The following is a 14,139-nucleotide window of genomic DNA, read 5'->3' as shown; positions in this document are numbered from 1 at the left end:
CCCCAGTTCTGCAAAATAAATAAATAAATAAATAAATAAATAAATAAATAAGGATTAGATTAGTAAATTGTGTTATATCCGTATGATAAAATACTATTTGGCAATAAAAATCAATGAATTATTACGGGGCACAGAGATGCTTCTAGAGAGGCTAAGGCAGGAAGATCACAAACTGGAAGCTACCCTAGATAACACAGGGAGATCCTATCTGAAAAAATAAAAATAGGGGTCGGGAAGATGGCTCAGTAGAATAAGCACTTGCCTGGCAAGCGCAAGGGCCTGAGTTCAATGCCTGGTTTCAAGAAAAAAAAAACAAAAAAAAAACAACTGGACTGGTGAGACAGCTCAGCGGACTAAGCACCTGCTTTGGCAAGTGCAGAGACTAGGGTTCAATCCCAGGTCCTGAAAACTGTGCTGGCCCCGCTTTCACGTTACGCTGAGTCCGGGTGTGGTGGCATATACCTGTAATCCCAGCATTCAGGAGGCTGAGGCAGGAGGATCGTGGCAAGTTCAAGGCCATCCTGTACTACAAAATGAGCTCGTCTAACCTGAACTACATAATGAGATTTTGTCTTTAAAAAAAGACCAAAAATAAAAAATAAAAATACAATTATTGGTGATATATAGCTCAGGGTAGAACACTTACCTGTCATGCATGAGGCCACAGGTTTGATCCATTGCAAGTACGAGTCCAGCCTGGGCAATTTAGTGCAACCGTTTGCCAAAATAAAAATAGGCCCAAGGGTGTTCAGCACAGAGGTCTGGGTCAAGTTCCAGCATAGTAACTTTTCTAAAGCCTTCCACAAGAGAGTGCCTGCTGGGGCCAGGGAGAGGGCTCAGTGGAATAAGCACATCCCTGGCAAGTGCAAGGGCCTGAGTTCAATCCCTGGTTCTGAAAAAAAAAAAAAAAAAGAGAGTACCTGCTACATATGTCTGCAATTATATAAAACTCTAAAACATACAAAGCACATGAAATAATTTTTTGAAAATATTTTACATCTTAATTGGAGTGTTAACACAAATGTTAAAATATATGCACTTTTAATGTAAATTATAATGTTGAACAGTAATACACAATACCAAAAATCTTTCTGGGCATGGTGGTGCACCTGTAATCCCAGCACTCTACGATGCTGAGGCAAGAAAATGCCAGGTTTGGGGATGTAGCTCAGTGCAGAGGTCCCGGGTACAATGCCCAACATAGCAAAAAAAGAAAACAAACATGAAAGACAAAAATTGGGGCCAGGGAGATGGCTCAGTAGAATAAGGGCTTGTCTGGCAAGCGCAATGGGCCTGAGTTCAATCCCTGGTTCCGCCAAAAAATAAAATAAAATAAAAGACAAAAATTTAGCAAATGTCTTACTCTTCTCTCATTGGTGAGACAAAATACCCAACATCCAGGGTTGAAAGAAGAAAGGCTTGTGTAGCTCTCAGACAGTAGAGGTTCTGGTCCATATTCAGCTGCCTCTAAGGCGGGGTGGCAGGTGGCAGAGGGCAGCAGTTCGTGGCAGCAGAAGATACTCAAAGCCAAAAGAGCAAAAAGGGAAACAAGCCTCTCAGTTTCCATTTTATCTTACCCAGGCTGCTGGAATTGGGGCAGCGCCAGTGTAGTCAGTGGTCTGATCCAGCAGTCTCGCTCTTAATCCCAGCACCCTTAATCCCAGCATTAAACCATGAATCAATCACACACTCTGGAGTCAGCTACCCCTGAAAAAGCCCCCTCCTAGGCTGCCACTGGTGCAGGCAGATGAATTAGGTAGAGATGTTATAGGCAGTCAGACGGGGCCAGGCCCTCAAGGAGACCGCATGGAAGACAACATACCGTGCAACTGTAAGAGGGCCGGATGCCCCCGCTGTGGGCCAGACTTAGAAATCAAAGACCAAACCAGTGCTCACCTCCCTAAAGATAAGCATCCGAGATTAATCATCATCTTGAGGTAGTCCAGAAGGCTCACTAATCCAACCACTACTGGCTGGCTACTGGATAAACTCCTGTTCTGTATTCGTGCCGCTTGCTATGTCACGTGCTTTCCCATTTGGTCCTGGACTTAATCAATTTCACCTGAGCAAGGGTGCTTTGTAATCTCTCTCTCTCTTTTTTTTTTTTTTCTTTTTGTGGAACTGGAAGTTGAACTCAGGCCCTTGCGCTTGCCAGAGAAGTGCTTATTCCACTGAGCCATCTCCCCGGCCCCACTGCTTGTAATCTCATTGGTTGACCATAGTTCTGTACCACCTCATGCCCACTTACGCGAGTTCCCGAGTTTTCTACCTTAGACCTGCCTCACCGTATGGTTTTTGGGTTTTTTTTTTAAAGCTTTTTTTTTTTAAATTTTATTTATTTATGTGTGTGTGTGTGTGTGTGTGGCCAGCTCAGCCCACCAGGGGACGGGGCTGGCTGGCATGTGGTGCTGGGGATTGAACCGCGGTCCCTGTGCTTCGCTAAGCTTGTTCTAAGTAGGTGCTTTAGACCACTGAGCCATCTCACCAGCCCTCACTGCATGGTTTTGCTCTATAAAAATCCCTAAAAAGGCAGATTCCCAGGGCAACCTGCTCAGGTGTCCTCTGGTGGCCCTCTCTTGGACAGAAGCTTTCTTTCTTCCAATAAACATCTTCTGCAAATATCTTCTGCTTTTTTTTTTTTCTTCAGAACCAGGGATTGAACTCAGGTCCTTGTACTTGCCAGGCAAGTGCTTATTCTACTGAGCCACCTCCCCGGCCCTATCTTCTGCTTTTTTTTTTTTCTTTCGGAACCAAGGATTGAACTCAGGCCCTTGTCCTTGCCAGGGAAGCGCTTATTCCACTGAGCCATCTCCCCAGCCCCTATCTTCTCCTCCATTTGTTCCTAAAATTCGTTCTTAGGTTTTAGAGAACACAAACTCATCCCAGGTACCTTTTGGGTTGCAAGTTTCATTCCCCTACATCACCACCATTCTGGAGCATGATGTCCTGTGACTCCTTGTTTATTTATTTATTTATTTATTGTATTTTAGGAAAGGGTCTACAGGGTGTTCAGGGTCTCACTACTAGATGGGACTCTAGTGATTCTCCTGTTTACAGCCTCCCAAGAGCTGGGGTTACAGGCGCGCACCACCATTCCCAGTCTCAGTTGCCATCTCAGCATGCCTCTGGGGTGGGGCCCCCACGGCAGGCCCGGGGATCCGACAACAGGCCCCTGCTTGCAGGCGCTTTAATCTGCTGGGCTATTTGGCCAGCCCTGGGACTCCTAGTTTAAAGCAAAGTCAATTTGACAATTTTGAGCCCGAAAAGGGTGGGGTTTTGCTCATTTCTGCCTCAAGGCATTTTTCTTACCACCCTGTTCCAAAGTGCTTGGTTTTTAGTGCTAAATTTCTCAGCAACCAAGTTCTCTGCTCTTTGTCTGCAGGCCCCACCCTTATTAGAGCTTTGTTTCCAGTCAAACTAAAAAAAAATTTTTTTTGGTCTTTTTCTGCACATTTATTTATTTATCTATTTTTTTTTGTGGTACCAAGGATCGAACTTGTAACCTTGTGTTTGCAAGGCAGGTGCTTATGCTGCCCCTTTTTTCTCTTTTTGAGACAGGGTCTCACTGTGCAGTTCAGGCTGACCTCGAGCTCATATTGTAGCCCAGGCTGGTCTCGAACTCACAATGATCCTCCTGCCTCAGCCTTCCGAATGCTGGAATTACAGGTGTGTACCACCACGCTCCGCTCAAAACATTCAAAATCATTTTGTCGGGGTGTTTGCTCTTGATTCACAATATAGAGCTGGCTAAAAATCCCCAAACGTACACACACCACAGCCTGAACGTCTGGCTGTCTTGAAATTCTCTCTGCCAGGTTCATCAGGCTGCTGCCCTGGGTCTCAGTCCGCTGCAGTCTCTGGACATGAACAAAATACAGACAATTTTTTTTTTTTAATGGTTCTGGAGATCAAACTCAGGACTCTGTGCTTGCCAGGCAGGTGCTTATGCCACCGAGCTATCTCCCCAGCCCATAGTAGAAATATTATAGCCAGTCAGACAGCGACAGGGCCCCAAGGAGACAACTCGGAAGTCAGCATACCCTGCCACTGTGGGAGAGACAGACTCTCCCGCTGTGGGCCTGACCTCAAGACAAAAGATTTTAAAAAATGCAGCCACATAGCTCCCCAGCGATGGACATCAGGGACTGATATTCTAACTAGGTAGCAATCACCTGAAAAAGCCAGGAAGTGTCACTAACCCAACCCCCAAAACGAAGAAGCCCTGTTCTATATTCATGCCCACTTTCTGTGCGACTCGCTTCCCCATTTCATCCTGATTTAGTCAGTCTCACCTGAGCAGTTGTGCTTGTATTCTTACTGGGGGACCACAATTTTGTCCCACCTCGCGTGTGAGTTCCCATGTTCTCCACCTCAGACTCACCTCACCTCCTGGTTTTTCTCTATTAAAATCCCTAGATGAGGATAACCCACTAACATTATAGACTGCTAGACAGTGTTAGATTGTTTAGCTGAATTCAACCACCTACAGTATTTAGATGCCAATAGAATATCCACCTCTGACAGGACACACAAAAAAAGGATACAAAGGAAAGATCATTTTGTATTTATATTTACAAAATAGTTAGGATAAATATACAGCTACTTTCGCTTAATTCAATGATAAGAAAGAGGTGTACTAATAATGTTTGGACAGGATATCCTGTCTGCTTCTTGTAATATGGATAACCACTAAGAAGATAACAATGTGCAATGTATTGGTTATCGAAACTGTCCTATTTTTTTTATAACTAACTATTTTTAAAAATTCTTTTATTTATTTATTTCTGTGTGTGTGTGTGTGTGTGTGTGCGTGTGTGGCCAGCTCAGCCCACCAGGGGGCGGGGCTGGCTGGCATGTGGTGCTGGGGGATTGAACCGCGGTCCCTGTGCTTTGCTAAGCTTGTTCTAAGTGGGCACTTTAGACCACTGAGCCATCTCACCAGCCCGAAACTGCCCTATTAATCAGCTGTGAAACTATCTCATTCATATTTATTTCTCAAAAAAAAATAGATAAAATAAAGCAAACAAAAAATAAACAAATAAAAATAAAATCCCTAGAAAAGACAAGTTCATTGGCATGGGAACCGCTGCGCTAGGTTGCCGCCCTCTTAGAAAAGACAAGTTCTTTGGTAACCCACTCAGGTCCCCTTCTGTCCCTCTCTTGGACCAAAGCTTTCTTTCCTCTAATAAATATATTCTGCTCTTAACCACCATTGTTCCCAAAATTTATTCTTCAGTTCTAGAGAACACGAACTTGCTGTAGGTACTTTTCAGGTTGGGGTTTCATTTCCCTAAATCAATAGCCTTGTATTAGGAGAAAGAAAGACCAGAGGAGGAGCAAAGGCAAGAAGCCCTTGAAGGTCACATCCCCAGCGCCCCGCCCCGCGGGCTCCAGCCAGGCTTTGCCTTCCAGATCGCATTTAGCTACAAACTTATCAGAGGACACTGTTGCGTATCACTCCTCTGTGATCCCCTCAGCTCCTCAAAGCCGGCCTGCAAACACAGGAGGTTTTAGTGGGCATCTAGATATAAACCAGAACAAGAGGTAGTATTTGAAAATAGCTAATTCGCTCTCGCTCTCCCTCTTGCTCTCCCTCTCCCTCTCCCTCTCCCTCTCCCTCTCGCTCTCGCTCTTTTTTTTTTTTTTTTTTTTTGCACCAGGACCTTGCACTTGGTAGGCTGGTTTCTATTTCCATATGATAATATAGAAAAAAAAAGATCATCAAGTTCTTTGGAATTTAACTGTCTTCTGGACGGATAAGAAACTTAAGGCCACTAGGCATGGTGGTACATGATAGGTTTTAGAGGCAACAGCGATAGCGGCAGCGGTGGCACAGCAGGGAAGCAGAAATAGGGGGAGGGAAAGCCTTTATTAACTCTAAACACACGGAGAGGACTGAGGGCAGGGGATGGGAGGGTCCTCTGACCTAAGACAGGGATCCTGAGGCTTTATGGGCCTTTGCCAGGGGCAGAGCTTGAGGGCAGGTTTAGTGATGTATAAGGAGCTTATTGGAGGTTCCCTGTGTGGGCAGGAAAGGTCAAAGGAAGTTGTACCCAGGGCTGGAGTGGGGAAGGAGGAGTGACATTGGGAAGATAAACTTAAGGGCTTCAGCCATCTCAGACGACCACCATAATAATTCAACAATTCATAGTAGGGCCATAATCTATCAGTGCACACCTGTGATCCCAGCACTCAGGAGGCTGAGGCAGGCTGATCGCTACTAGTTTGATGCCAGCCTGGGCTACAACTTAAGTACAAGGCCAACCTGAATTGCAGAACAAGTCCCTGTCTCAAAAATGAAAAAAGAGAGGCTGGTGAGATGGCTCAGTGGTCTAAAGCACCTACTTAAAACAAGCTTAGCAAAGCACAGAGACAATGGTTCAATCCCCCAGCACCACATGCCAGCCAGCCCAGCCCCCTGATGGGCTGAGCTGGCCACACACACACACACACACACATAAATAAATAATTTTTTTTTTTTTAATGAAAAAAGAGGGGCAGGGGAAATGGCTCAGTAGAATAAGCTCTTCCCTGGCAAGCACAAGGGCCTGAGTTCAATCCCTGGTTTCACCAAAAAAAAAAAAAAAAGAAACTTAATGCCTCACACGTGCCTCCCCAGTCTCTGCAGTGCATCCTTTTGTCCCTCCCTATATCTTCTCAGATCCCTAGCACTGTTTCTGAGCACCCCGCTGGGCTTCTGTGTGCTGTTACCTCCAAGGCCTCTTGGGTCACTAAAGCTTTGTCTGCCCAGGAAAAGAGCAGGGAGCCCTGGGAGTCCACTCCCGCTGCTTGGAGTAGCAGATGTGCTCGGGTGTGCAAGGCAGGCTGCCCCGTGTAGCCCTCACGGTCAGGGGCCCCGGCGCTCAGGCTAACCCACCTTTTGCCCTCCCCAGTTCCTACTGGAAATACTGCTAATGTAAATCACCTGTAGAAAATTCTGATTGCAGGTGTGTTTCAGAGGCTCTAGGGCAATGAACTTTACAGAATTCTGTTCCTTGTCTTTATGCTAAAATTTTGATACAGCTTTTAACAATACTATTTTCGAACTTTTCAGGAGTGAGAACCAAGACATTATTTTCGCTCTTAGGGGGGAAAACAGGGAAATTAGATCTTAAGAAGTCAATGAGTCAGGTGCCCAGGAAACTTGGGAACGCCTAGGGAGTGTGAGTTTGAAGGAGCGCAGGCCAAGATGGAAGGGAAGAGGACAGTGATAGATGTTGAGTTAAACGGGGACACGATGAGGACGGATGGGAAGGTTGGTATGAGCTGGTGTTGGGGAATGCAACGAGGGAATGAAGAGCAAAGAAAATGATGACACGAATGGAGGCGGGACCTAACCTTCCCTGCGCCTAAAACCGCCTCCTACGGTCAAATTGTAAATACTTCGTTTGTCGTTTTCCCCCGCTGCGCAGAATTTGCTAAGGCATACCAGATGCCACAAGGTGGCGCTCTGGACCACAGTTGCGGCCACAAACCTGCTTAGGGCCCCCCCCCCCCGCCCCCTCGTGTTCTGGCTCTTCAAGGGCTCTAACTAGAGGTCTGTCACACTCCAGCCATCCTCAGCCAGGCTATCATTAGTGCCAAGCCTTCCTCCCGGAGCAATGACAGTGTAAATTTCAGCGATGGCAGGAAAGGGGCAAATACAGCTGCTGTGCATTTTAGAATAATTGCTCGAGGCCATTTGGAGGCAGTGTTATAACCCATAGCTTACGCAGACGTATACAATATTTCCCTTCCCTGTTTTAAACCCCGCAACGCTCTGTGTTGTGAACTTGTGGATCTATTCCACTCGTGTGAGTTTGGAATTATCTATGCCCAATTTTACCAAGTGGGGTCTGCGGCCTGGGGGAGGCCCTGCCGTCCCCCCTGCGGGGAGACTCATCTTCCTCTCCTTTCGGGGCACAGGCGTCTGCCCTCCACCTCCTCCCCGACTCTGGGTTCCTGTGCTGGTCTCGTTCTTCCCTAGGTCATCCATCTGTTCTCGCATACACAGTTCCTTTTGGTCTTTGTTTCAAACGCCAGGGACTGATGGAGCCTACATTCTTACGTTGAACTACATCCCCGGTCCTTTTTATTTTGAGGCAGGATCTGGCTAAGTTGCCCCGTCTGACCTTGAACTTGCAGTCCTCATGCCTCAGCCTCCCAAGTGTCAAGGAGTACAGGAATGCACCATCACACCTGCCTTGTAAGTTTTTCTAATCTGTCACCTTTATCCCTCGTTACAGATGTGTGCCACCATGGCCAGCTAATCATACCTGGCTTTAAGCCACTCATTTTATGTCCCTGAACACAGAATTGAGAAAGGATGCATACAATTCACAATTTTTTCAGCACTGGGGATTTAACACAGGGCCTTTGCATTGAGCTACATCCCTCATCCTTTTTTATTTTGAGACAGAGTCTTTCTGAGTCCCTAAATTGGAAAGGCTGAGCTTGAACCTGTGATCCTCCTGTCTTACTCTCCCAGAGTGCTGGGTTTACAGGTGTGTGCCACCATCCACAGTAGTGAGTTCTGTTGTACAGCACTAAGTTTGTGATAATGCTGCTATAGCCATTCATTCCATGCCGGCTAAGCTCTTTTGAGCAACAGTAAGCTGTTGAGTCACGGCCATGCGGTGATGGCGGTGAGAGATGACACAGGCTTGTGTGAGCCTGAGGCTGAGGGTTCCCACTCCTTCACCTCTGACTTTCCATACCATGCCAGAAGATACACTCCTTGAAGGGTCAGCATCATGCAGGACTCCACCCATACTTTATATATGTATTTATGACTGGAAATTGTCCATTCTTATTAAACATGAAATTCTGATCTGCAGGAATTTCGATTTTTTTTTTTTTTTTTTTTTTTTTTTGCAGAACCGGGGATTGAACTCAGACCCTTGCACTTGCCAAGGAAGCGCTTATTCTACTGAGCCATCTCCCCAGCCCCAGGAATATCTACTGTTGAGTGTGGATTTGGGCTTGGAGGGCTGCCTCTGTGCTTAGCTTGATATCATTTCAAAGAACAACACCGCGGAGTCCAAGAAATTACACATGGGCCTCTATTCATAGCACACTTGGGTTTGGCTGGAGTGTCCATTTCAGCTTTCCTCCTCCGGCCTGACCAGATGTGCTCAGAAAATTTCGTTCACCCCGAATGTGTACATCTGTCAAAATCCCTGTCAATTTTAGCACGACTGCAAGGGGCGAACAAAGAGAGTTAGTGATTAACTTCAAAGAACTTTGTTGCAGAGGAATAAAGATATTTAAGGCCTATTTTGTGAACTAATTGCATTTGCATATTTATGGGATTTACTGATATAGCAGTAATTAAAAACTATTTAGTAGTCTTAAAGGACACATAACTCAGTTGCTGTTTGCATAATAAACACTTCCTTATTATGTTTGCATAATAATCCTGCCTCTTTGGAGAGACACTGGTCCATCCACTGGTGTTGTATCTTACTGGAAATGGTGGAGAAGCAGAGGCCCAGGGATCTGGAGGCTCCCTCTGTGGAGAGGGCACCTGGGAGGAGCACACTTGTCGGTCCTCTGACAAGGGGGGTCCTGGCCAGAGCTGCTGTCAGCGAACAGCAGATGAACACCTCAGATGAAGTCTTTGTTCATTTTGCTCAGACGTTACTCAAGCAGCCCACACCCTTAGGCTCTCGCATCTCCAAGTTTTGCCTTAAATATATCAATCCACTTGAAAGGCCTGAAAGAGATTCACTTCCCCACTCAGCTTTCTTAAGGAGATGTGTATAGGGAATAATTGGATACAATGCAAATTAAAAAGCTTTCTCAGGATGAGAAGCGTGACATTTAAGGAGAGAGATCACTTTCATGAAAAACTGAAGGCTGGTGCAAGGCATGATACCGCATTCAAAAGTCATGAGTAAACAAACGAAATTCCCCTGGGACGGTAAAGTTAGAAAGCCTTCCGCTCTCAGTCGGCCCACCGCAGGGCCATCCAGAAAGGAGCAGTGAGTGTGTGAAGGCGAGTCGCTCACACACACGAAACTCTCCCTCGTGGCAGGGTTTATCAGTCAAGAGCTGTAAGGGACAGGATTATCAGACTTGTTAAATGAGCTAACGAAGATCGTAATGTACCTGTGCTACACGTCATTAGCGGTGGCCTTCCAGGGGCGACAGATGCATGTGAAGAAGTGCGAAGGAAGGGAGGGGAAGCTCGTCCCAGAAGGGTTAGCGGAGAGTCCTGGCTTAGGAAGGCGCCCGCAAGACGCCCGGGGAGAATGCCACATAGACCATATCTCCATTGCGCCTGGGCACAAGGGGAACATGCTGCCGGCTCTCGCTGTAACGGGGCTGTGTCGCCAGGAGATGCCTGTCTCTGGTTCTCATTCTTGGGTAGAATCTGACAATTCAGAGAACTGACAGAAAGGACTGTGATAGGACCGGCCAAATAACTCAGTGGATTAAAGTGCCCTCAAGCAGGTGCATGGGCCAGGGGTTCGATCCCGGGTCTGTTGTGCCGGCCCCGCCCCCGGGGCGCGCTGAGATGGCAATTGAGACTGGGTATGGTGGCGCGTTCCTGTAATCCCAGCTCTTGGGGAGCTATAAATAGGCGGATCACTATGAGTCTGATCTAGTAGTGAGACTCTGAACACCCTGCAGACCCTTTCCTAAAAATACAAATAAAAGAAAGAAAAAAAAAGAAAGAAAAAGAAAGGGCTGGAGTTTAAAGATCAGAGCATCTCGCTGTGAGCTCGTCTCTTGGTGGTTGTTCACTCATTTTCTCATATAATAAATGATCCAGAAGGAGCAAAGCGAAAACAGGAAGATGCGGTGAAACACGGGAAAGGGCCCGGCACTTTCTTGTCGTCTGTGGGACGAGATCTGCTGAGGCAGCCCCAATTTCCTGCCTACTGTCTCTTCCGTACTTCTGTATCGGGGTTCCATCACCAGGTTGTTTAAATTTCTTTTGCATCCGAAATATTTTCAAATGTACAGCAAAATTGGCAGGGCAGTATAATGAACTCCCTGCTCTCACCCCCTCATGCAACTGTTCACAAACAAGTCCCTTCATGATGGGCCTCCAACCTTGCAGACTCACTGTGGGTTTTTGTTTTTGTTTTTTCCGGCAAGGATGTTCTTTTGTGGAAATGCAACACATTCAAAATTAGAAAATCAATATCGCCATGTTATACCACCTAACCCACGGTCTCCATTATTCCTTCTGCATTCGTGAGTTGGCGTTCTAATTCAAGAAAACACTTTCCCTTTGTCCCATTCATATGTTTATTTAAATCAATATAAATGTGTGTGTCAGAGTTTTATTTGGTGGGTTATATTTTTTAACTATTGCTATTTTTTTAATTTTATTTATTTATTTATGTGGGGGGGCAGCTCAGCCCACCAGGGGGCGGGGCTGGCTGGCATGTGGTGCTGGGGGATTGAACCGCAGTCCCTGAGCTTTGCTAAGCTTGTTCTAAGTAGGTGCTTTAGACCACTGAGCCATCTCACCAGCCCCTAACTATTGCTATTGATTTCATGTTCAAGTTGTCCCAGCTTTGATTCTTTGAAGCTTTTTGGGGCGGGGGGAGAACTGGGGATTGAACTCAGGCTCTTGCACTTTCCCGAGAAGTACTTGTTCCACTGAGCCATCTCCCCAGCCCTTATGTGTCCTTTTATCATGTCCCCGTCCTTCTTACTGTACTTCTTTGCTTCGGTATGAGATGGTATGAGATGCTCTCAAATCTTGTATTTTCCTTTCATCAGCTCTGGAGTCAGTCAATTTGATCAATTTTCCATTTCTTTTTTCCTTCCTTCTTTTTTTTTCTTTCCTTCCTTCTTTTCTTTCTTTCACTTTCTTTCCTTTCTTTCACTTCCTTTCTTTTCTTTCTTTCTTTCTTTCTTTCTTTCTTTCTTTCTTTCTTTCTTTCTGGTAGTGGGGATCAAACTCAGGACCTTGCACTTGCCAGGCAGGCTCTTATGCTGCCGAGCTATCTCCCCAGCCCTAACTCTCCATTTTTTCCTGTTCAGTGAGATTGAGATTTAGAAAGTAAGATCTCGGTGCCAGGTGAGCCTGTTCCTCTTGCTCCCAACCCTCTAGCACTAAGGCATATCTATGTATGTGTGAACATGCATACACACGCACACACATACACACACACACACACACACACACAAACATGTTGAAAATCATGCACTTATTCTGATGCCTCCAAAACCAACTCCACACCACCGGGGTCAGCTATCCTCATTTTCTCCCTTTCATACATTTTTTCCCCTTCCATTTTTGTAATTCCCTTTGCCATCCGTAGGAAACAATCAGGCTATGTTTTATTGGTAGATGAAAATTAGATAGAGAGCTTCTTGGATTCTAAACAAATGGATTAAGTAATTAGGACTAGAATCCAATACATACTTCCCCTGCCCTCATTTTGCTGTGCAAAACTTTAGCTCCAACTTGTGCTTCTGCATTTCCACTTATGATAGGAAACAGGCAGACGTTGGAAAGGGGCAGAAATTAGGGGTTTGCTTGTGGAGCCCCTAGGGCAGCGGGGGCACCTATGGCGCACAGCGGGCTCTTTGTTATCATTGAAAGCTCAGTGATGCTTAGCCACCTCTGACCTGGGGCACCTACCAGTGGAAGAGTGACTCTACAGAATTCTATGCAGTAACTTCTTCGGTCTCAAAGCCAAAAAACATTTCTTGAATGATGTTAATCATTAATACTTCTCATCTTTAATAGGCCTAGAAACATTCTCTCTTAGGTAGTTGGGTTCTGAATTGTGGTGAGTGACTGTTTAGAAGGCACTCTCATTTATGAAAAGTCAATGCTCCTTTTAATTAAGGAGGCTTAGGAAAACCAAAAAGCATTTTCCTATTGTACTGTTTGCAGTTGTTCTTCATTAGACAATACAGGTTGCCATTAGCTTTGTGTAATTCAAGTCCCATTTCAAATGCTGCAGATGTTACTGCAAAAGTCTGAGTTAGGACAGCTATTTGGCTCTCAATTATTCATGAAATCAGTGCCCTGGATGACAGCAGGAGCACTGCCTTAGGTAAAGGCTGTAAAGGAAATCATATTAGTGTGGAATTTCCTCTCCTCAGGGGCTCCTCTTATATTACGTTATTCACTTAGCTATCTCCTGTCAGGAAGATGGAACTGTTGGCCATCGTCTCATCCTGGGGTGGAGCCAAGTGGACAAGAGAAGGGGCTCATGATGGCATCAACTCCCAAGCCTCTGTGTCACGCTGGCATCGCCTTGGTCCAACTCAGCCTCTGCACAACAGCACAAATTGGCAAACAGAGCAGAGTGGAGAGGCGATCTCGGGGCACACTGAGTGGCCTTCCATCCCCGAGGCAGGCTTTCATTTCTCCTCGGCGGGACCTGCCCCGAGCACTGGCAAGTGTGATGGCTCCTCCGTGGCTCTGGATCCTGGTGGCTGCTACAGGTGAGTCCCACGAATGACCTTCCTGGCACCCAGTGTCAACCCCGGGACGCTAGAGACAGTACGTCAGCTGTTCACTTGTATGCATTGTCTGTGAAACACGGTTCCTGGGAAGCCACCCAGGGACCAACGGTTTGTTTCTGACCTTGTCCCTACTGTCACACACATAGGTACAGCCTCCTACGGCGAGAATTAGGGGGCATAGCTGCTATTGGCTCTATGTTGTCGTTGTTGATGGCTCTCTGCTTCTCGAGAAATCATACTCTGTGCAGCAATTTATAAGAACTTGGGCACTTTCAGATTTGTTTTTATGTACAGTTAATATATTTTTGTTTGTTTTTTGTTTTGTTTGGTAGAACCAGGGATTGAACTCAGGCCCTTGCACTTGCCAAGCAAGCACTTTTTCTACTGAGCCATCTCCCTGTCCCCAGTTAATATATTTTTATTACCCCAAATAGTCTTAGGTCCATTATAAGCTTTTAAAATTTTAACAATAAAAGCTTATAATAAGGAGTCCTGTGAATTTCTCACGGATACAGACACGGGTATATATTTTGGCATCAGGCTCTGTACTCACTTACAAAATCTACATAGGTGATAACTATACCTCTAGGGAAAAGTACTAAGAAATGACAGATTTTGAGCTTACAATTCCTCTTTAAAATGCCCTGGAAACTTTTTAAATTTCCAGAACTATACTTCCATGGTGCTATTATGAACTCCTATTTTTTTTTTTTTTTT

At 45.7% G+C, this 14,139-nt stretch overlaps 1 protein-coding gene and 1 pseudogene across 1 annotated transcript in view; one reads left to right on the top strand and one right to left on the bottom strand.

The window, feature by feature from the left end:
- The window catches only part of LOC101584571, a 16,362-nt pseudogene extending 15,684 nt beyond the window's left edge, over positions 1–678 (bottom strand).
- A 7,940-nt stretch (positions 679–8,618) lies between these two features.
- Positions 8,619–14,139, top strand: part of Htr3b (5-hydroxytryptamine receptor 3B) — a 51,437-nt gene continuing 45,916 nt past the window's right edge. Inside the window, exon 1 of the mRNA XM_012515836.1 lies at positions 8,619–8,624. Within this exon, the coding sequence (XP_012371290.1) occupies positions 8,619–8,624 (6 nt within the window). The remainder of the gene's footprint in view (positions 8,625–14,139) is intronic.

This window comes from Octodon degus, unplaced genomic scaffold (genome assembly GCF_000260255.1).
Source record: "Octodon degus isolate 3935 unplaced genomic scaffold, OctDeg1.0 scaffold00080, whole genome shotgun sequence".
In the NCBI taxonomy this organism is placed as follows: Eukaryota; Metazoa; Chordata; class Mammalia; order Rodentia; family Octodontidae; genus Octodon; species Octodon degus.
This window is presented reverse-complemented; position numbering and strand designations above follow the sequence as displayed.